At 41.0% G+C, this 18,010-nt stretch overlaps 1 protein-coding gene across 1 annotated transcript in view; it reads right to left on the bottom strand.

The window, feature by feature from the left end:
* Positions 1-18,010, bottom strand: part of GTDC1 (glycosyltransferase like domain containing 1) — a 291,732-nt gene that overhangs the window by 147,326 nt on the left and 126,396 nt on the right. Inside the window, exons 3-4 of the mRNA XM_074967297.1 lie at positions 13,782-13,949; positions 9,520-9,693 (exon numbers count right to left, since the gene is read on the bottom strand). Coding sequence (XP_074823398.1) covers positions 9,520-9,693; positions 13,782-13,949 — 342 coding nt within the window. The remainder of the gene's footprint in view (positions 1-9,519; positions 9,694-13,781; positions 13,950-18,010) is intronic.

Raw genomic sequence — 18,010 nt, forward strand, 5'->3', positions numbered from 1 at the left:
ACCAGATACTACCAAGTTGACTTAAAAAAATCTCGTTTTCTCTTACTATAACCTTAATCCTCTGTCTTCTTTTTTTATCTGTTATCCTATCTGTCCTTTGTCTAACTTGTATTGTAATCTCTTTAGAACACACATATAACTTAAAACATGTTTGCAAAACACTATTTATAGCTCTATAGCTATAATTATAGCTCTTCTAGGACTCCAAAAAAATTATAAATGATAATGAAGATTTACTACAGCTAGGGCAGCATTAATAGTAACTGACATTTATATAGCACATTTCATCTAAATTAACACCAAACTGTCTCCCATTCAAGAACTGACCTAGTCTGACCCTGCTTTGCTTGTGAGCTGAAGGTGGTATGGGTGCAGTTGGACCAGTAGAAATCAAAATGTTGAAAGCAGTACAAAGTATCAGCAAAGAACCTACATAACTGTTCCAGTTATGTTTACTTGCATTTGAATGTCCATGGACAAAAAGATAATGTTATTGAAAAGGCAATTTTTGTTTTTGTGCTCCCTTCCTCATTTTCAAAAATCAAAAAAATAGCAAAACCACAAATTTAATACTACATATTATGTTACAATACAATTAAGAGTCTGAGTTAAACAAAAAAGACATTATAAGGTAATTCTAAGTCGCATTGGATTTAACTCACTGTGTTGTACAGAAGTATGGCAGCACATATGGCCTGTAAAATCACCTACTGTTCTGCATCCCTTGTAATACCTATGCACAATGGAGTGACAGTCTTAACTCAGAATTTTGTTTGCTTTTTAAATTTAAAATTATTGTAAGACAGTTATTTTTACATATATATTGTATCAGACTGTAAAACTATACCAATTAAAAAGTAAGTGATACAGTAGTATTATATCAGGGCTGGTTCTGACACTACAGAGCAACACATGAAAGCCAATCTACATGTATGTGGTTAGAACTAGCTGAAGATAGCCACGGGGAAAAGGATGGGGTCAGTCAATTTCCTGTTCCAGACTCCCAAATCAGTGACTCTTTCCTCCTCTTCCCAGTGTTTGAAAAGAACTACTGTCTAATCACTTCCCTAGGGAAAACTGACAGAGCTATTTTTAGCTCAGGAAGAGGGAGCAGATCTGTGATCACAGGACCTCATCTGTTCTGTCTTCATTCCCTTTTCCTGGGACCACAGCACTGATAACAGACAGAAGAGATCTCTGTGCAGTAAGTCAGAGTAGGCATCTCTCTAACAGTTTTTGAGTCCCCAAGCTTAGGGAAGGAGAGACAGGGATTTACTCCAAGAGGAAGATAAGTGAGGGAAACTGTCCCTCCTCCTCCCCCTTAGGAGTAGAGGACAGAAAGGGTTTAAGTAATCCAGAGAGGACAGGACTTCAGGGAGACTGGAGAAGGGCACAGAGGAGAGAGACTGGTATACTGAGGATAAAGGAAGGAAACTGCCTCCACTTCATACGTTCTGGCTAGAAAAGACATAAGACGGTTACTAACCTTTGGAACTGTTGTTCTTCGAGATGTGTCGCTCATATCCATTCCAATTAGGTGTCTGCGTGCCACGTGCACGATTGTCGGAAGATTTTTACCCCAGAAACACTCGGTGGGTTGGCTGAGGTGCCCCCTGGAGTGGTGCCTTCATGGCGCTGGATATATGCCCCAGCCGACCCAGCGCCCCCTCAGTTGCTTCTTGCCGGCTTCCAACAGAGGGGAAGGAGGGCGGGTTTGGAATGGATATGAGCAACACATCTCGAAGAACAACAGTTACAAAGGTGAGTAACCGTCTTTTCTTCTTTGAGTGCTTGCTCATATCGATTCCAATTAGGTGACTCCCAAGTCTTACCTAGGTGGTGGGGTCGGAGTGAGATGTCATGGAGTGAAGGACTGCTGAACCAAATGCAGCATCACCCCTGGACTGCTGAATTATTGCATAGTGGGCAGCAAAGGTATGCACCGATGACCAGGTCGCTGCCCTATATATCTCCTGTATGGGTACATGTGCCAGGAAAGCAGATGATGACGCCTGAGCCCACATGGAGTGGGCGGTAAGGTGCGTAGTTGGGACACCAGCCAAGTCATAGCATGCACGGATGTATGATGTGATCCAGGACGAGATGTGCTGGGAGACCGGAAGGCCCTTCATCCGGTCTGCCACAGCAACAAACAGCTGTGACGTTTTCCTGAAAGGTTTCGTTCGCTCGATGTAGAAGGCGTGGGCCCTGCGAACGTCCAAGGAGTGCAGCTGTTGTTCCCGTCGAGAGGCGTGCGGCTTCGGGTAGAAGATGGGGAGGAAGATGTCTTGGTTGAGATGGAAGGTAGACACCACCTTAGGGAGGAAGGCCGGGTGGGGTCGCAGCCGTACCTTGTCCTTATGGAACACCGTATATGGCGGTTCCGAAGTGAGTGCCCTGAGCTCAGACACACGCCTCGCCGAAGTGATAGCTACGAGGAAGGCTGTCTTTCAGGAAAGGTAACGGAGCGAGCAGGTGGCCATCGGACCAGGTTAAGATCCCATGTAGGGACCGGTTGTCGAATTTGTGGGAACAGGCGCTCCAATCTACTGACCATGGGATTGGAGAAGACTGAATGCCCGTTTTTGCCCAGGTGGAAAGCCGAAATAGCTGCCAGGTGCACTCTGATGGATGATATTGCCAAGCCCTGCTGTTTTAAGGACAGGAGATAGTCCAAGATGATAGGTACTGATGTCTGTAGCAGGGCCGTATGACTCTGAGCGCACCAGCAGGAAAAATGCTTCCACTTGGCTAAGCACGTGGACCTGGTAGAGGGCTTCCTGCTACCCAAAAGGATCTGCTGTACCAAGCAAGAGCAGCACAGCTCAGATTGAGTTAGCCATGCAGCATCCATGCTGTGAGGTGGAGAGATTGCAGGTCAGGATGACAGAGTCATCCATGGTCCTGAGTGATCAGGTCTGGCCACAGCGGGAGTGGAATTGGGGTGTCCACTGACAGCTCGAGGAGAGTGGTATACCAGTGCTGCCTGGGCCACACCAGGGCAACCAAAATCTGACGGGCTTTGTCCCTGCGCAGCTTGAGCAGGACCCTGTGGATTAGCGGGAATGGAGGGAAGGTGTAGCACAGGTCATCCTTCCACTGTATGAGGAAGGCATCTGACAGGAAACCCGGAAAGCGTCCTTGTAGAGAGCAGAACACTTGGCATTTCCGATTCTTGCGAGAGGTGAATAGGTCTATCAGGGAAAGCCCCACTTCAGGAAGACAGAGTGGATGACGTCCGGGCGAACCGACCACTCGTAAGTCTGAAATGATCTGCTGAGGTGGTCCGCTAAGGTGTTCTGGACTCCAGGGAGAAACGACGCCACCAGATGGATCGAGTGGGCTATACAGAATTCCCACAGACGAGTGGCCTCCTGACAGAGGGGGGATGACCGGGCTCCCCCTTGCTTGTTGATGTAAAACATGGCTGTTGTGTTGTCTGTGAGGACTGCAACACAAAGGCCTTGAATGCGCTCTCGGAATGCCTGACACGCCAGGCGCACAGCTCTGAGTTCCCATAGGTTGATGTGCAGGGATAACTTTCCTGCCGACCATCCCAGGGATGACACATCCATGACTAAAGATAGAGGAGGCCTGGGATTACTTTAAATCAAAGCTGCAGAAGCTATCGGAAGCCTACATCCCAAGAAAGGGGAAAAAATTCATAGGCAGGAGTTGTAGACCAAGCTGGATGAGCAAGCATCTCAGAGAGGTGATTAAGAAAAAGCAGAAAGCATACAGGGAGTGGAAGATGGGAGGGATCAGCAAGGAAAGCTACCTTATTGAGGTCAGAACATGTAGGGATAAAGTGAGACAGGCTAAAAGTCAAGTAGAGTTGGACCTTGCAAAGCGAATTAGAACCAATAATAAAAGGTTCTATAGCCATATAAACAAGAAGAAAACAAAGAAAGAAGAAGTGGGACCGCTAAACACTGAGGATGGAGTGGAGGTCAAGGATAATTTAGGCATGGCCCAATATCTAAACAAATACTTTGCTTCAGTCTTTAATAAGGCTAAAGAGGATCTTAGGGATAATGGTAGCATGACAAATGGGAATGAGGATATGGAGGTAGATATTACCATATCAGAGGTAGAAGCGAAACTCAAACAGCTTAATGGGACTAAATCGGGGGGCCCAGATAATCTTCATCCAAGAATATTAAAGGAATTGGCACCCGAAATTGCAAGCCCATTAGCGAGAATTTTTAATGAATCTGCAGAAGTGCTCGGGTTAGGCCTGAGTCTAAGACTGCTCCTATGAATTCTATCCTCTGGGTTGGTACCAGAGTAGATTTCGCAACATTGAGCAGAAGGCCCAGTTGATTGAACATGTTCATGGTGAGCTGGACATGAGACTGCATCTGATCCCCGGAGCGACCCCAAATAAGCCAGTCGTCGAGGTATAGGAACACTTGGATCCGTTGTCGACGAAGGGAGGCAGCCACAACAGCCATGCACTTGGTAAAACACTCTGGGGGCCATAGATAGGCCAAAAGGAAGGACGGTGAATGGAAAGTGCTGTTGATTGACCACAAATTGAAGGAAGCGTCTGTGCGCTGGGTAGATCGCAATGTGGAAGTACACGTCCTTCATGTCGAGGGCGGCATACCAGTCTCCAGGATCTAAGAAAGGAATAATGGTCCCTAGAGAGACCATGCGGAACTTCAACTTTACCATAAATTTGTTGAGTCCGCGTAGGTGCAGGATGGGCCGAAGCCCGCCCTTGGCCTTGGAGATTAGGATGTACTGGGAGTAAAAACCCCTGCCTCTTGACTCTCTTGGAATCTCCTCTATTGCCCCCACAGCTAGGAGTGACTGGACCTTCTGTAGAAGGAGGTTCTCGTGAGAAGAGTCTCTGAAGAGGGACGGGGTAGGAGGGTGAGGGGGGGGCAAAGCAAATTGAAGGGAGTAACCCCTTTCCACTATGCAAGGACCCAACGGTCTGATGTTATGTGAGACCACGCACGGAGGAAATGGGAGAAACTATCTTGGAAAGGCAGGGAAGGATCCTGAATGGAGACTGGTGCTCCGTCCTCGGGCGCACCTTCAAAAGTTCTGCTTAGGCCCAGCCGATGGCTTGGGAGGGCCCTGGCCTTGGCTGGCTTGGTGGCCAGTTTGTCTTCTTCTACCACCTCGGCCGCATCTTCTAAAGAAGTCCTGTCTTGGCCGACGGGGAGGGTAGGATCTCTGAGGCTGCGGTCTGAAGGGCCTTCTCTGCGTTACTGGGGTATGCGTTCCCAGAGAGCACATAATAGTTCTCAAGTCCTTCAGACTCTACAGCCTTGAGTCTGTTTTGTCTGAGAATAGGCCCTGGCCATCAAAGGGTAGGTCCTGGAGGGTCTGCTGCAACTCTGGTGGTAAGCAGAGACCTGCAGCCATGAGATGCGGTGCATGACTATGCCTGAGGCCAGGGTCCTAGCCGCCGAGTCCACCACATCCAGAGAGGCTTGCAGGGAGGTTCTGGCCACCTTCTTGTCCTCCTCAACTAGAGCCCCAAATTCCTCTCTGGACTCCTGCGGAACAAACTCTTTGAATTTCTCCATAGGGTGCCACGAATTATAATCGTATCTGCTCAGGAGTGCCTGCTGATTGGCCACCCTGAACTGCAAGCCTCCAGCCGAGTACACCTTGAGCCCAAACAAGTCTAGGCACCTAGCGTCCTTTGATTTGGGCACCGGGGCCTGCTGACCATGCTGTTCCTTCTCGTTGACCGAAGCCACAACAAGGGAACACGGTTGGGGGTGTGTGTAGAGGTACTCGTACTCCTTTGAGGGGACAAAGTACTTCCTTTCCACCCCCTTGGTCGTAGGTGGAATAGAGGTTGGCGATTGCCAGATTGTCTAGGCATTGGCCTGTATAATCCATATGACTGGAAGGGCCACCCTGGATGGTGCCTCCACAGACAGAATGTTGACCACCGGGTCCTCTACCTCCACCATCTCCTCTACCTGGAGGTTCATATTGCGCGCCACCCTGTGGAGCAGCTCCTGGAGGGCACAGAGGTCCATAGGAGGAGGGACTGAAACCGTAGTCTCTTCCTCTGCCTCATCAGGCGAGGACGAGGAAGATACCCCTGGGACTAAGGGATCCTGCATGGGGTCCTCGTGTGGAGGAACTTGTTGCCAAAGATGCACCACGCTAGGGGCGTGGGCCTGTGTTGGCACTGGAGCAGTCCCCTCAGAACCCCCGGGGGGGGGGGGGAAGGCGGGGAGACACAGTGGCCTCCGGTACTCAGGGCCCTGAAGGGGCGAAACGGGAAGCCCCTGAAGGAACCCCTTGGGCCTGATGGTATGCGCAGGGGTTCAAAAAAGACCACTGTGGAGGTCCTTGGCCCAGGTCCTTGCCTTCATTCAGCCACTGTCCTGCACCGTCCTCGCTCTGGTCCTGGGCGTGGTGGCCACCTTGTGAGCATGACGACATGGAGGCGGAGCGAGACGGACAAGGTGGTGCCGAACGTGTTGGTGCAGAGTCCCCTTGTGCTGTACGGTGCCGGGGACCGGTGGCGAGATGTAGAACAGTACCGAGATATCGATCAGTGCCTGCGGTTGTATCGGTACCGGGAGCCTGATCTGGATCTCGACGGTGACCTTTGACGAGACCGGCGCCGGGATCGGCTCTGGATCGAGTGCTGCTCTGACCGGTACCAGGAGCGGTGCCGAAAGTCCGATCGGTACTTCGAGCAAGCACTTGAAGAAAAACCTGTGGCTTTGTATATCTTACTTTGCAGAGTCCTGTCAAACCTAAGTTCATCCCTGATCCTATCAATAATGAGCAAAGATGAGCACTTATATCAAATATCTTTTAAAAAATTCAAATAACTGTTAAAGATGCTGTGCTTGTTGATAAAGCAATTCTTAAATGCAGAATAAGGTAATTTAAAACTTATTTTAAACATATATTATGCATATATAAAATGGAGTATTTCACACCATTCAACTTTTGTTTCTGTATCAATCAAAGTATTTTCTGTTACATTTTCTGCTGCATCAGAAAGCGTCAATCATTCTTGACTATACCTTCATTTCATGTCTAAATATGTCTATTTGGAATAGTAGTTTCTCTCTTTTAGGGTGTGCATGCACCTTTGGTTAATAACCATATAAAAACATAATGGGATTTGCTCAAGTAAAATTTTATATTCTGCAATCACATGGCCCTGTTCGAGGGTCAAATATGGTATATTAATGTATTTTTATTTTGTCCTATAATCACAATATTAACTTAAAATAAAGACTCTTTTTTACATATCACAATCGTATTGCTAACAAGACTTTTTTTGTTTTCAGAACATCTCTGCCACATAACCAAATAAAAATTGCATTTCTCTCTCTCGCTCTCTCTCACACACACACACACACGTTGAAGTAAGGAATAAAATCACCTTGGTAATTTTGCCGTCAGAATTTCTAAATATTTTTCCAACATCTTGGCAATATTATGCATTTTAAAAAGACTGCAGGCATTCAAATGATTGTCAGTCATGCAAATAATCACTTACTTACACTATATGAGTTTGGTCTGGATAAAGCAAATTACCATTGGAAAATAACACAAAAAACACTCTGGGCTAAGAGCTTGCTTTATGAATCTTAGCTTGGCCACAATATTTCTTAACCTTTTTCTCTTCAATCTCCATTCATCTAGATTTCACTGTAATAATACAGTCTAAATTAATAAACTGTATTCAGTTGCCATGGGTGCATTCAACATTATTTAAAACATAAATGTCTTGTAAAGAAATGGCAAATACTGGATGCAGATAAAGCCCCAAAACCCAAGAAGTTTATTCAAAGTTATGGAAAAGTTTTTTTTAATGCTCCTGTCTTTTATGATGATATTGGTTTTTGTCCAGACTGCATATTTATAACTCATTTCTAAATACAGTATTTAAATGAAAATTAAAATATATATCAGCAGGTCCTATTCATATAAAAATGGAATGGATTTTTAAAAATGTGTTTTTCTAATAAGCATGTCAACAAACCACGAATTGTGTGTGCATAAAGTTATGTGCACATGCATAATAATATTTACAGACATTACTGAAATTCTGGCCTTTAGGTTAAATTTCAAATGTAACATCTGTAATATAAGAAAGCTGTCATTCTTTAGAAAGACAAAACTTAATAAAAATTAAAATTATTAATTAAAAATAATGTACATTAAAAGTTAATGTAATCTGTGACAATATATTTATCATGCCTGCATACCCAAGGTCAGGCACTCATAGTGGGATTTTAAAAAGTACTTGAAGGATTTAGGAACAGGAATCCCACTGAAAGTGCCCTAATTTTCAAAGGTGCTAAGCACCCACAGCTCTCACTGGCACTCCAGAAAATCAGGCCACAGGGATGTAAATGCCTAAATTTGGGTTCAAAGGCTTAACTTTAGGCATCCATGTTTACAGATCTTGGTGTAGTGCCTTAGATTCCTGCTATCCTTTCTAAGCTTTAAAACAAATCTATACATGTCAACAAAATTTGCTAACCTAGTCTTAGTGTTAAATGACTCTTCCTTAGAGAAACCTTCCACAAATAGACAAATCCTTTGAAATTATTTGTAATGTGATAGCTGGTCCATGTTGAAGGTTTAAGGTGTGAATATTTAAACAGAATGAAACTTGAAATAAAATCAAACCCCAGACTCCTGCAGAGCCATTTAAGTTTCATTACACTGTTTCCCATCCTTATCAGCAAAAATGCAGAACCCCCTTCATGTTATTTTTAGGAACATAGTACAGTTTTGCAAACTGATTATCTCTAGTTAGTGTAAGCCCCATTGAAGCAAAGCTCCTGTTGAGGAGGAGAGTTCCTTGTGATAGAAAAAAAACAAGTGTGTTAGGTTTAATCAGAAGTGAAAAGAATCTTCAGAATGTTCCCTTTGAGCCACATAACACAACTCTTTGCTAATTTCAAGATGGGTTCTGCAGTAAGGGTAATAAAAAATGTCCTTTGTACTAACTGAGGTAGAGCGAAGAGCTACTATAACTGCAGTTAACACCAAAATTATGCAAGTTTGATCGACATTAATGAAGTTATTTTCACCTACCTGTAAGCAATAAAACACAGAGGTAGGGGAAAAAATCTCACTACAGCATACCTAAGAAAACACTTATATAGGTTTGAATAAAGAGAGTAGATAGCTTTTCCAAATAAAACAACCTAATAAATTACCATTGGTGAATTATCTAGTCAAACAATGTCTTCTATCTTTGCCAAAAATAAGTAGTTCCTCCTTAACATCAAACTATTCTTCTATGAGACGTACTGACTATTGACCTGCTTGGCAAATCTCCTATTGATTTCATTGGTGCAGTACCAGGTCCTAATGTGAGTACCATTAGGTTATTGAAATACTTTTGTAAATGAATGGATTTTGCAGCACAGTGACATATAACCAAATTCCCTAATTAACAATGCTTGAACTAATCAGTTAAAATTTAGCAGCAAGGGCTATCGGTTTAGAAAGATTTGAAACAAGTTATGACATAATATGGAGAATGGAGTCAAATGTACTGACCTGCTCACATCAGGAAACCTGACTGGAAAGTAAAGAACTTGGCACTTTGGTCTGATTATTTTTTCCAGATCCTTAGGCCTGTGGTCAGGAATCAGCTTCAGAAATTTTCCAATAGATGTAAGAAATGACTCCATATTAAAAGCAGAGTTGAACACCACAATATCAGCAACCAAACTGTAAAATATAGCTAGAATTAATGCAATGTTCTTTAAGAAAAATCAGAATTACTTTAAAGCCAGGCTAATGTAGGATAAATATTGTGACACTAACTGGCAAAGCAAGAATTCCAAATTAAAGGTTGGGATTCCATCATATCAGATGAATAAGAGAAAGTGTCAGCCTTAGTTGAAATTTCTTGGTTTCTGTCCATATGTTTCATCTTTAAATGTTATTTAACAATTTTTATTAAAAAACATCTTTTAAAAATTGAATTATAAATGTTTATTATTATTATTATTTTGAAGAATCACAGCCATTCTGATCTTTTGAGAAAATTCTCTTTTATACGTGGGTCAATTTTTACTCATTAGATTGTAAGAATACTGTTGCTGCTATTAGCACTTATCATGAAAAAAATACATTAAATAAATTATAGTACAATCCCCCACAACCCTTTTTTGCCCCTGAATATTTCAGAGACATCTAAAACTTTCTAAAAAAGTTAAACTGGGAAAAAGGAGATAAAACTGCTCAGTGCACGTACCTACTGAGACACCTTTGGTTAACCAAGAATTTCAGTTAACCGGAACACAGATAAATAATTATAATTATATATTTTAAACCATGGACACATAGTCACCCTGAGTCAAAATATTTGATATCGTGGAAATTTTTATAAAACAATAAACATATACAAAGTCATAACATCATAGATTAATCAATCACTTATATATTTTTAAAAAATAATTAAGACGTAATTTTGATACATTAGCAGAAGACAGGACATGATACAGAAAACATTTTGTCCCTCAATATTACCTCTTAAAAACAGTAGAACCAATATTTTTGCAATTTTGTTAAATTATATATGTGTGATTTCTCAGCTCAGGTTTTCAGTCTGGAGAAAAGGCAAAAGTATCAAACAATGAAAAATTGGGAATTTTATTCTGGAAGTGCTGACACAATCTTAACTATATTGGCACAAATGTAATATTATAACAAAGTTACAAATGTTTTATGGCTATTAGATTTTCTCAGTATGTTATATTGTAATACTGACCTATGGGCCCTAAGATACTTTGGGGACATGTATTCATAAGTCACTGGACTGGTGAAAAGTATATTTGAAGTGAAAACCTGTCATTCATCCTCACAACTCACACTGCTGTCTGGCCAAGAATGAAAATGGAAAATGCTCACAAAAGCAGTAGGACTCAGCAGGAAAAGCAAGGAAACATTTGAGAGAGAAATAATCCTTTTTAACTAGACCATGAGAGTTGAACTTTTTTTAAAAAATCTCCCATTCCTCTCCACCTATGACTTTTTACCATTTGTTTTTCTCAAGTTAAAACATCTAGTGAGCCAGCCCACCTCTTTGAATAGACTTATAGTTGACATACAAAACAAAAGCTTGATCTTTTACCCATTATGTAATAAAGGCCTGCACATTTTGTATCTCTGCTTGCTTTTTACATTAGAAATACTAGGTTTATCTACTCCATTTTTTGCTGAAGGTTATAAGTGTGACTGGCAAACTGGAGGGATCCTATAATCTCAAGAAACTGAAACCTGAGCAACTAAAAGGGAAGGAATATTATTCATACTATTTAAACTTTGTCAACACCTATGTAACAAACTCCTGACAAACACTTGGGAGAAAAACTCTCTTTCCTAAAGATTAACACCACAAAACAGACTTGAGAAAGCTCCCAGCCCAGTTACCTTGTCCCCCAGGAAGTCTTTGAACAAAAACAGAAGACAAGACTTAACGTTCCTGACATTTCTAAGGTAAAAAAAAAAAAAAAACCCAGAAAAAACCTTAAAACATTAAAAACTTCAGGCCTTCTATAATATCATATGGTTGGGGGAGGAGGGGACACAACATTTTTTTTCCTTTACAGGTGACTGCTAATAGGCAGAAACAATGTAGCTAAAATATAAACAAGATGTATTCTCTTTTGCCATTAAAAATGTCCATTTGCAGAGCCAAAAAATGTTCAAAATATGTACATTATGCATTTACATTAATGTACAAAGGCAACTCTAGGCTAAACATGGAAGCAAGCTGTCATAAAAGGGTAAAGACCTTTAAATCCCTCCTGGCCAGAGGAAAAACCCTTTCACCTGTAAAGGGTTAAGACGCTAAGATAACCTCACTGGCACCTGACCAAAATGACCAATGAGGAGACAAGCTGGAGATGGGGGGGAAACAAAGGGTCCTCTCTGTCTGTGTGATGCTTTTGCTGGGACCAGAGCAGGAATACAGGTCAGAACTCCTGTAAAGAGTTAGTAAGCAATCTAGTTAGATATGTGTTAGATTCTGTTTTGTTTAAATGGCTGATAAAATAAGTTGTGCTGAATGAGATGTATATTCCTGGTTTAGTGTCTTTTTGTAACTTAAGGTTTTGCCTAGAGGGATTCTCTATGTTTTGAATCTGATTACTCTTTAAGGTATTTCCCTTCCTGATTTTACAGAGGTGATTCTTTTACTTTTTCTTTAATTAAAATTCTTCTTTTAAGAACCTGATTGCTTTTTCATTGTTCTTAAGCTCCAAGGATTTGGGTCTGTGTTCACCTATGCAAATTGGTGAGGATTTTTATCAAGCCTTCCCCAGGAAAGGGGTGTAGTGCTTGGGGGGATATTTTGGAGGAGAGACGTTTCCAAATGGGCACTTCCCCTATTATTTTTGTTAGACACTTTCGTGGTGGCAGCATAAGGTCCAGGGACAAAAGGTAAAAGTTTGTACCTTGGGGAAGTTTTAACCTAAGCTGGTAAGAATAAGCTTAGGGGGTCTTTCATTCAGGTCCCCACATCTGAACCCTAGAGTTCAGAGTGGGGAAGGAACCTTGACACAAGCATTCTTGGATGTCTTTTCCTAATTAAGAGAAAGGTCCTGTAATATAAAAACTCAGAAAATTACAGCATTTACAATACTAAAATAAGTTAAAATACATCTTTTTTAGATATTTCCTTTCTCAGCTTCACCACCCAACACCATATATTTATATCAATAAATTTCAAAATGGCTGCTACTATTTTCAAAATACATTCCAAGTACAAAGAAAAGGAGTACTTGTGGTACCTTAGAGACTAACAAATTTATGTGAGCATAAGCTTTCGTGAGCTACAGCTCACTTCATCGGATGCATTCCAAGGACAGTACAGCCATTTCACTACATTTTCACAGCATTGGTACTTAATAACTGAAGCATCTTGCAAATGCAATGACAGAAACAGATCTAGAAAATGCTCTCTCTATATAAAGATTATCATTTGAGAAATCTGAATATCAACTGGCTCATTTTACAAAGATGCAAATATTTTATATGTATTTAAAAATATTCAATCCATGCTTCTAATATGTCTTCTAATAACAAATAGGTGAGATAGATCAACCAAATGAATTTATTTCAATTCAAACCAATTCAGCTTTACAGATTCACTTCGGTTTGTAGAGTGTCTAATCACAAAGCTTTTCAGTGTGCTGTTATTAACTTCTTTCATTAACTTAGATTCAGGAAATACATTTGTTTTAAGTAACAATAAAGGACAACAGCCTTTAAAACGTCTGGGTATTTTAGCACTGCACAATTTCTGAATACCAAAAGAAAGAAATGTAAGGATTTATCTGATATGTTTACTGCTCTCACTCCTTTAAAACAAACAAACAAACAAAACTGCACCATTATGTTTTAATTTTTGTTTATTCCCCGGAAAAGCCCTATTTTAATTCAGTTGGATGCATTAAAATCTATAGCTCAGCAAGAGCTGATTAACTGCCTCTCTGCTAAGTGTACTTGAGGTACAGCATCTTGTTTGCGATGAATAGGTATGAATTGAAAATTAGCAAAATTTACAGGTGTAGCGTGGTAGTCCTTTAGCACACAGGTAGACTTGAACAATAGCTCGAGATGAGGCTACATGTGAAGTACTTTATTACTTGTTTCTGCCAAAGCACTTGACTTAGCACCTCCTTTGGACTGTATATATTTGTATCTCAGTTTGTAACAGCGTTGTTATTTAAGTAGCACAGGACTCTCCAGGTTTAAAAATGCTTAAAAGATGCCACTAAATAACACATAATGGTATAAGAAACACCTACCATGAAAGAATCTGGTTGTATCCATATTGGAAATCTCGTTCCTGGCACTTCTGTACAGGATATGCCAACTGGTTCTCATGGAAGTAAAGGACCTTTTTCAATTTGCCAAGGTCAGGCCGAAGGGCAATAAGTTCAGTCAGGTTAAGCACTGAGCTTGCAAAGAGGATCCTAAGAAACAAGGAAAGTAGTGTTTACTGTCTATGAGCATGCTCAGAAGGGTCACCCTGTCCCTTCCTCTCTGCCTACCCCCCCCCAAGAAATACATAACCCCAATAGGGGCACATCAATAGCTAAGCCTTAATACCATGTAGCAGCATTCTAAGTTTTGATCTCTTAAAAAGCAGCTGCTAAGAACTCAACTAGAAAAGCGTTGAATCATTGGTCTTCTCAGCTCAGTTACAGAGAAATGCAAAATAAAAAAGCTGGATGGATTTTATTGAAAAAGGCAAGAAAAGCTGTATCTAAAGGACAAATGGAACAAAGATAAGGCTGACTGGGGAATACTTTGCTTGCCAGTTTCATTACACTTTACTTCTTTATGCAACCAACTACTGAAATTCAATATATGAGCAGGAATGGCACATGTTCATGTTATGACATAAACCCCTTTGATTTATGTAGTATACTTATCTGGTGTGGTCTTTTTCTCTCTCTCCAGTTCTTTTCCCATTTTTATTAAGCATCCTACATAACATTTTTTTGTTGTTTTGTTCCCTGCTCCCCAATATTGCCATAATACAGTTACCATTTCATAGTCCATAAAATTGTTCATATCCTTCAAATTATATGTAAGTCAAGCACAAAGAAAATTAGCACACTCATTTCTTGCCCTTGATATAATTTAATAAACAATCAGAAAGTTAACTTACCTAAATGAGTAGTGTGAAATTCTGGTCCTACTCAAGTCAATGGCAAAACTCAGTTTGACTTAATGGGGCCAGGATTTCACCCATAGTATATAAGCTGATATTTAATGTCTTCTGGTAGCAGAATCTTGACGTATAGTTCCATTCTGTAGTGACCACATATCTGTAGATATTTTTACGTATGCTAAATTCCTCAGCACCAAGGCAAATATTTGAAATCAGAAATTTATCTCAAATAAAACATTAAGCTTTCATATACGATTATAGACACAGTATGTTCCTCGCTAATTTGCCAGTACATCCTTCATTCTAATGATGCAAACACGTTTGGTTAAAGAGTTTCTTTTCTGTAACCTGATGCTCACAACCAAAAACATAAAGATTATTACAGGAGTACCAAACATCTGATGACACAAACACTACAATATCCCTACTAGAGTCACCAAATTTAACCCTCCATGAAAGAGGGATTGAAACAGTTGAATCTTTGGACGTTACTCGCTGTAGTCATAATGCTTGGCTATTATTACATCCTCTTGGGTCTGCAAACCCAGAGAAATGTAAAACCCTGAGGTCTTAGCTGATGTGATCACAAGAACACTTCTTATGAACTCAAAACCACCAGGAGACAAGTCTATTAATGCAAAGTGCACAGAGAGCTACAAAAGCTCACTACCCCACTCATCACTGACTTTCACTGTTGAGAAGATAAACAAGACCTTCTCACTTACAAAAGCTGGGAAAGATGCAAGACTTGAGGGCATCTTTCCAGTATTTATTAAAACCCTGTAGCCAAGGTACAGAAATGGGGGTAGCACTGTTCTCCTATATCGTTCCTCAGGGATTCTCCCACAATCTGGTGTGAGGCTATGACCATTGCCAAGCCCAGGAATGTTACTGAATGAACAAGTTGGTTTCCAGCCAAGTCAAAGATGCACTGGCCAAGTATTAGTCTTAACAATACGCACATAGGTGGGATTCCAGTGAAAACTCAAGATTGGGGCAGCTCTCTTAGACATATCTACCACCTATGGCCCTTCTGAAAGCCAGCAAAATTATCCGATACAATGCAATGATAAAATTCTTCTCTGAAGTTCTGACCAATCATAAGTTTCATGTTTTTCTTGGTGACCAGATTCAGCAGACCATGTACTCTCAATGATGGTTTACCATAGGGATCAGTCCCACCACCAATTTGGTTAACATCTATATTAGTGACCTTCCTTGTACATCACCATGGAAATTTGCTTATGCTGATGAGATTGTGTGATTGTGCAGTCAGAACAATTTGCTAACAAGGACTTTAAACCATGGAAGGATATTTCTTAAGCTGAAACTAAAATGAAAATCCCACCAAGAGTCATGTCAGCATTTCATTTAAGTAATCCAAAGGCTATGACAGAACAGCATGTGGACTTCTGTTGCCAACAGATAAAACACAATCCCACCCTGAATTATCTTGGTGTGACAATAAACCGAAGCCTCACATACCACTGACACATGACGAAATAAAGATTAATGTAAACCTCATCCAAAAACAAACAGGAAAAACATGGGAAGCTGATTAAAAAAAGCCTATGAACCTCTTCACTGGTCCTTGTTTAATCTACTACAGATACTGCTCATCCATCCAGACACATAGCTCCCAATGTCACTCATTGATTCTCATCTTACCACCACCATGAGAATCATTTCATAAAAACATGAGAACATAAGAATGGCCATGCTGAGTCAGACCAATGGTCCATCAAGTACATAAAAAGTAGTTATAAGGAGGAGGGAGAAAAATTGTTCTTCTTAACCTTGGAGGATAGGACAAGAAGCAATAGGTTTACATTGCAGCAAGGTTTAGGTTGGACATTAGGAAAAACTTCCTAGCTGTCAAGGTGGTTAAGCATGGGAATAAATTGCCTAGGGAAGTTGTGGAATCTCCACCAGTGGAGATTTTTAAGAGCAGGTTAGACAAACACCTGTCAGGAATGGTCTAGATCAGTGGTGGGCAACCTGCGGCCCACAATCTGATTGTGGGCCTCAAGACATTTTGCTGACATTGACCGTCCGCAGGCACAGCCCCCTGCAGCTCCCGGGGGCCGCAGTTTGCCGTTCCTGATGAATGGGAGCTGTGGGAAGCGGACCTATCCTCAATTAATGTATAGTTCTTTTATGAACCCAATTATTCTTGTGGCCTTCACAGCATCCCCTGGCAACGAGTCCCACAGGTAGACCGTGCTTTGTGTGAAGAAGTACTTCCTTATGTTAGTTTACGCCAATAAATTTCATTGTGTGACCCCTGGTTTGTGTGTTACGTTAAGGAGTAAACAACACTTCCTTATTCACTTTCTCCACACCACTCATGATTTTATAGACCTCTATCATATCTTCCCCCCACCAGCCATCACTTTTCCAACCTGAACAGTCCCAGTCTTTTTAATCTCTCCTCATATGGAAGCTTTTTAATCTCTCCTCATATGGAAGCTGTTCCAAACCCCTAATAATTTTCATTGCCCTTCTCTGGACATTTTCCAATTCTAATATATCTTTATTGAGATGGGGTGACCAGAACTGCACAAAATATTCAACATGTAGGGGTACTATGGATTTATATAGTTGCATTATGATGTTCTTTGTCTAATTATCTACCCCTTTCCCAATGGTTGCTGTTAGCTTTTTTGACTGCTATTTCACATTGAGTGGATGTTTTCAGAGAACTATCTACAATGACTCCAAGATCTCTTTCCTGAATTGTAACAGCTAATTTAGACCTCATCATTTTGTATGTATGACTGGGATTATATTTTCCAGTGTACATTACTTTGCACTTATCAACATTGAATTTCATCTGCTATTTTCTTGCCCAGTCACCCAATTTTGTGAGATCCCTTTGTGATTTTTCGCAGTCTGCTTTGGACCTAACTATCCTGAGTAATTTTGTATCATCTGAAAACTTTGCCATCTCACTGTTTACCACCTTTTCCAGATCATTTATGAATGTACTGAACAACACAGGTCCCAGTATAGATCTCTGGGGCCCCTGCTATTTACCTCTCCACACTGTGAAAACTGATCATTTATTCCTACCCTTTGTTTGCTATCTTGATCCATGAGAGGAACTTCCCTCTAGCCCATCACTCCTTACTTTGCTTAAAAGCCTTCAGTGAGGAACTTTGCTTTCTGCAAGTACACGATATCCACTGGATCACCCATGTCCACATGTTTGTTAACACAAAGCGTGATTTCTCTGTACAAAAGCCATGTTGACTCTTCCCCAACATACCGTGTTCATCTATGTGTATGATAATTTTGTTCTTTATTATAGTTTCAACCAATTTGCCTGATACTGAAGTTAAGCTTACTAGCCTGTTA

The sequence above is a fragment of the Natator depressus genome, chromosome 11 (assembly GCF_965152275.1).
Source record: "Natator depressus isolate rNatDep1 chromosome 11, rNatDep2.hap1, whole genome shotgun sequence".
In the NCBI taxonomy this organism is placed as follows: Eukaryota; Metazoa; Chordata; order Testudines; family Cheloniidae; genus Natator; species Natator depressus.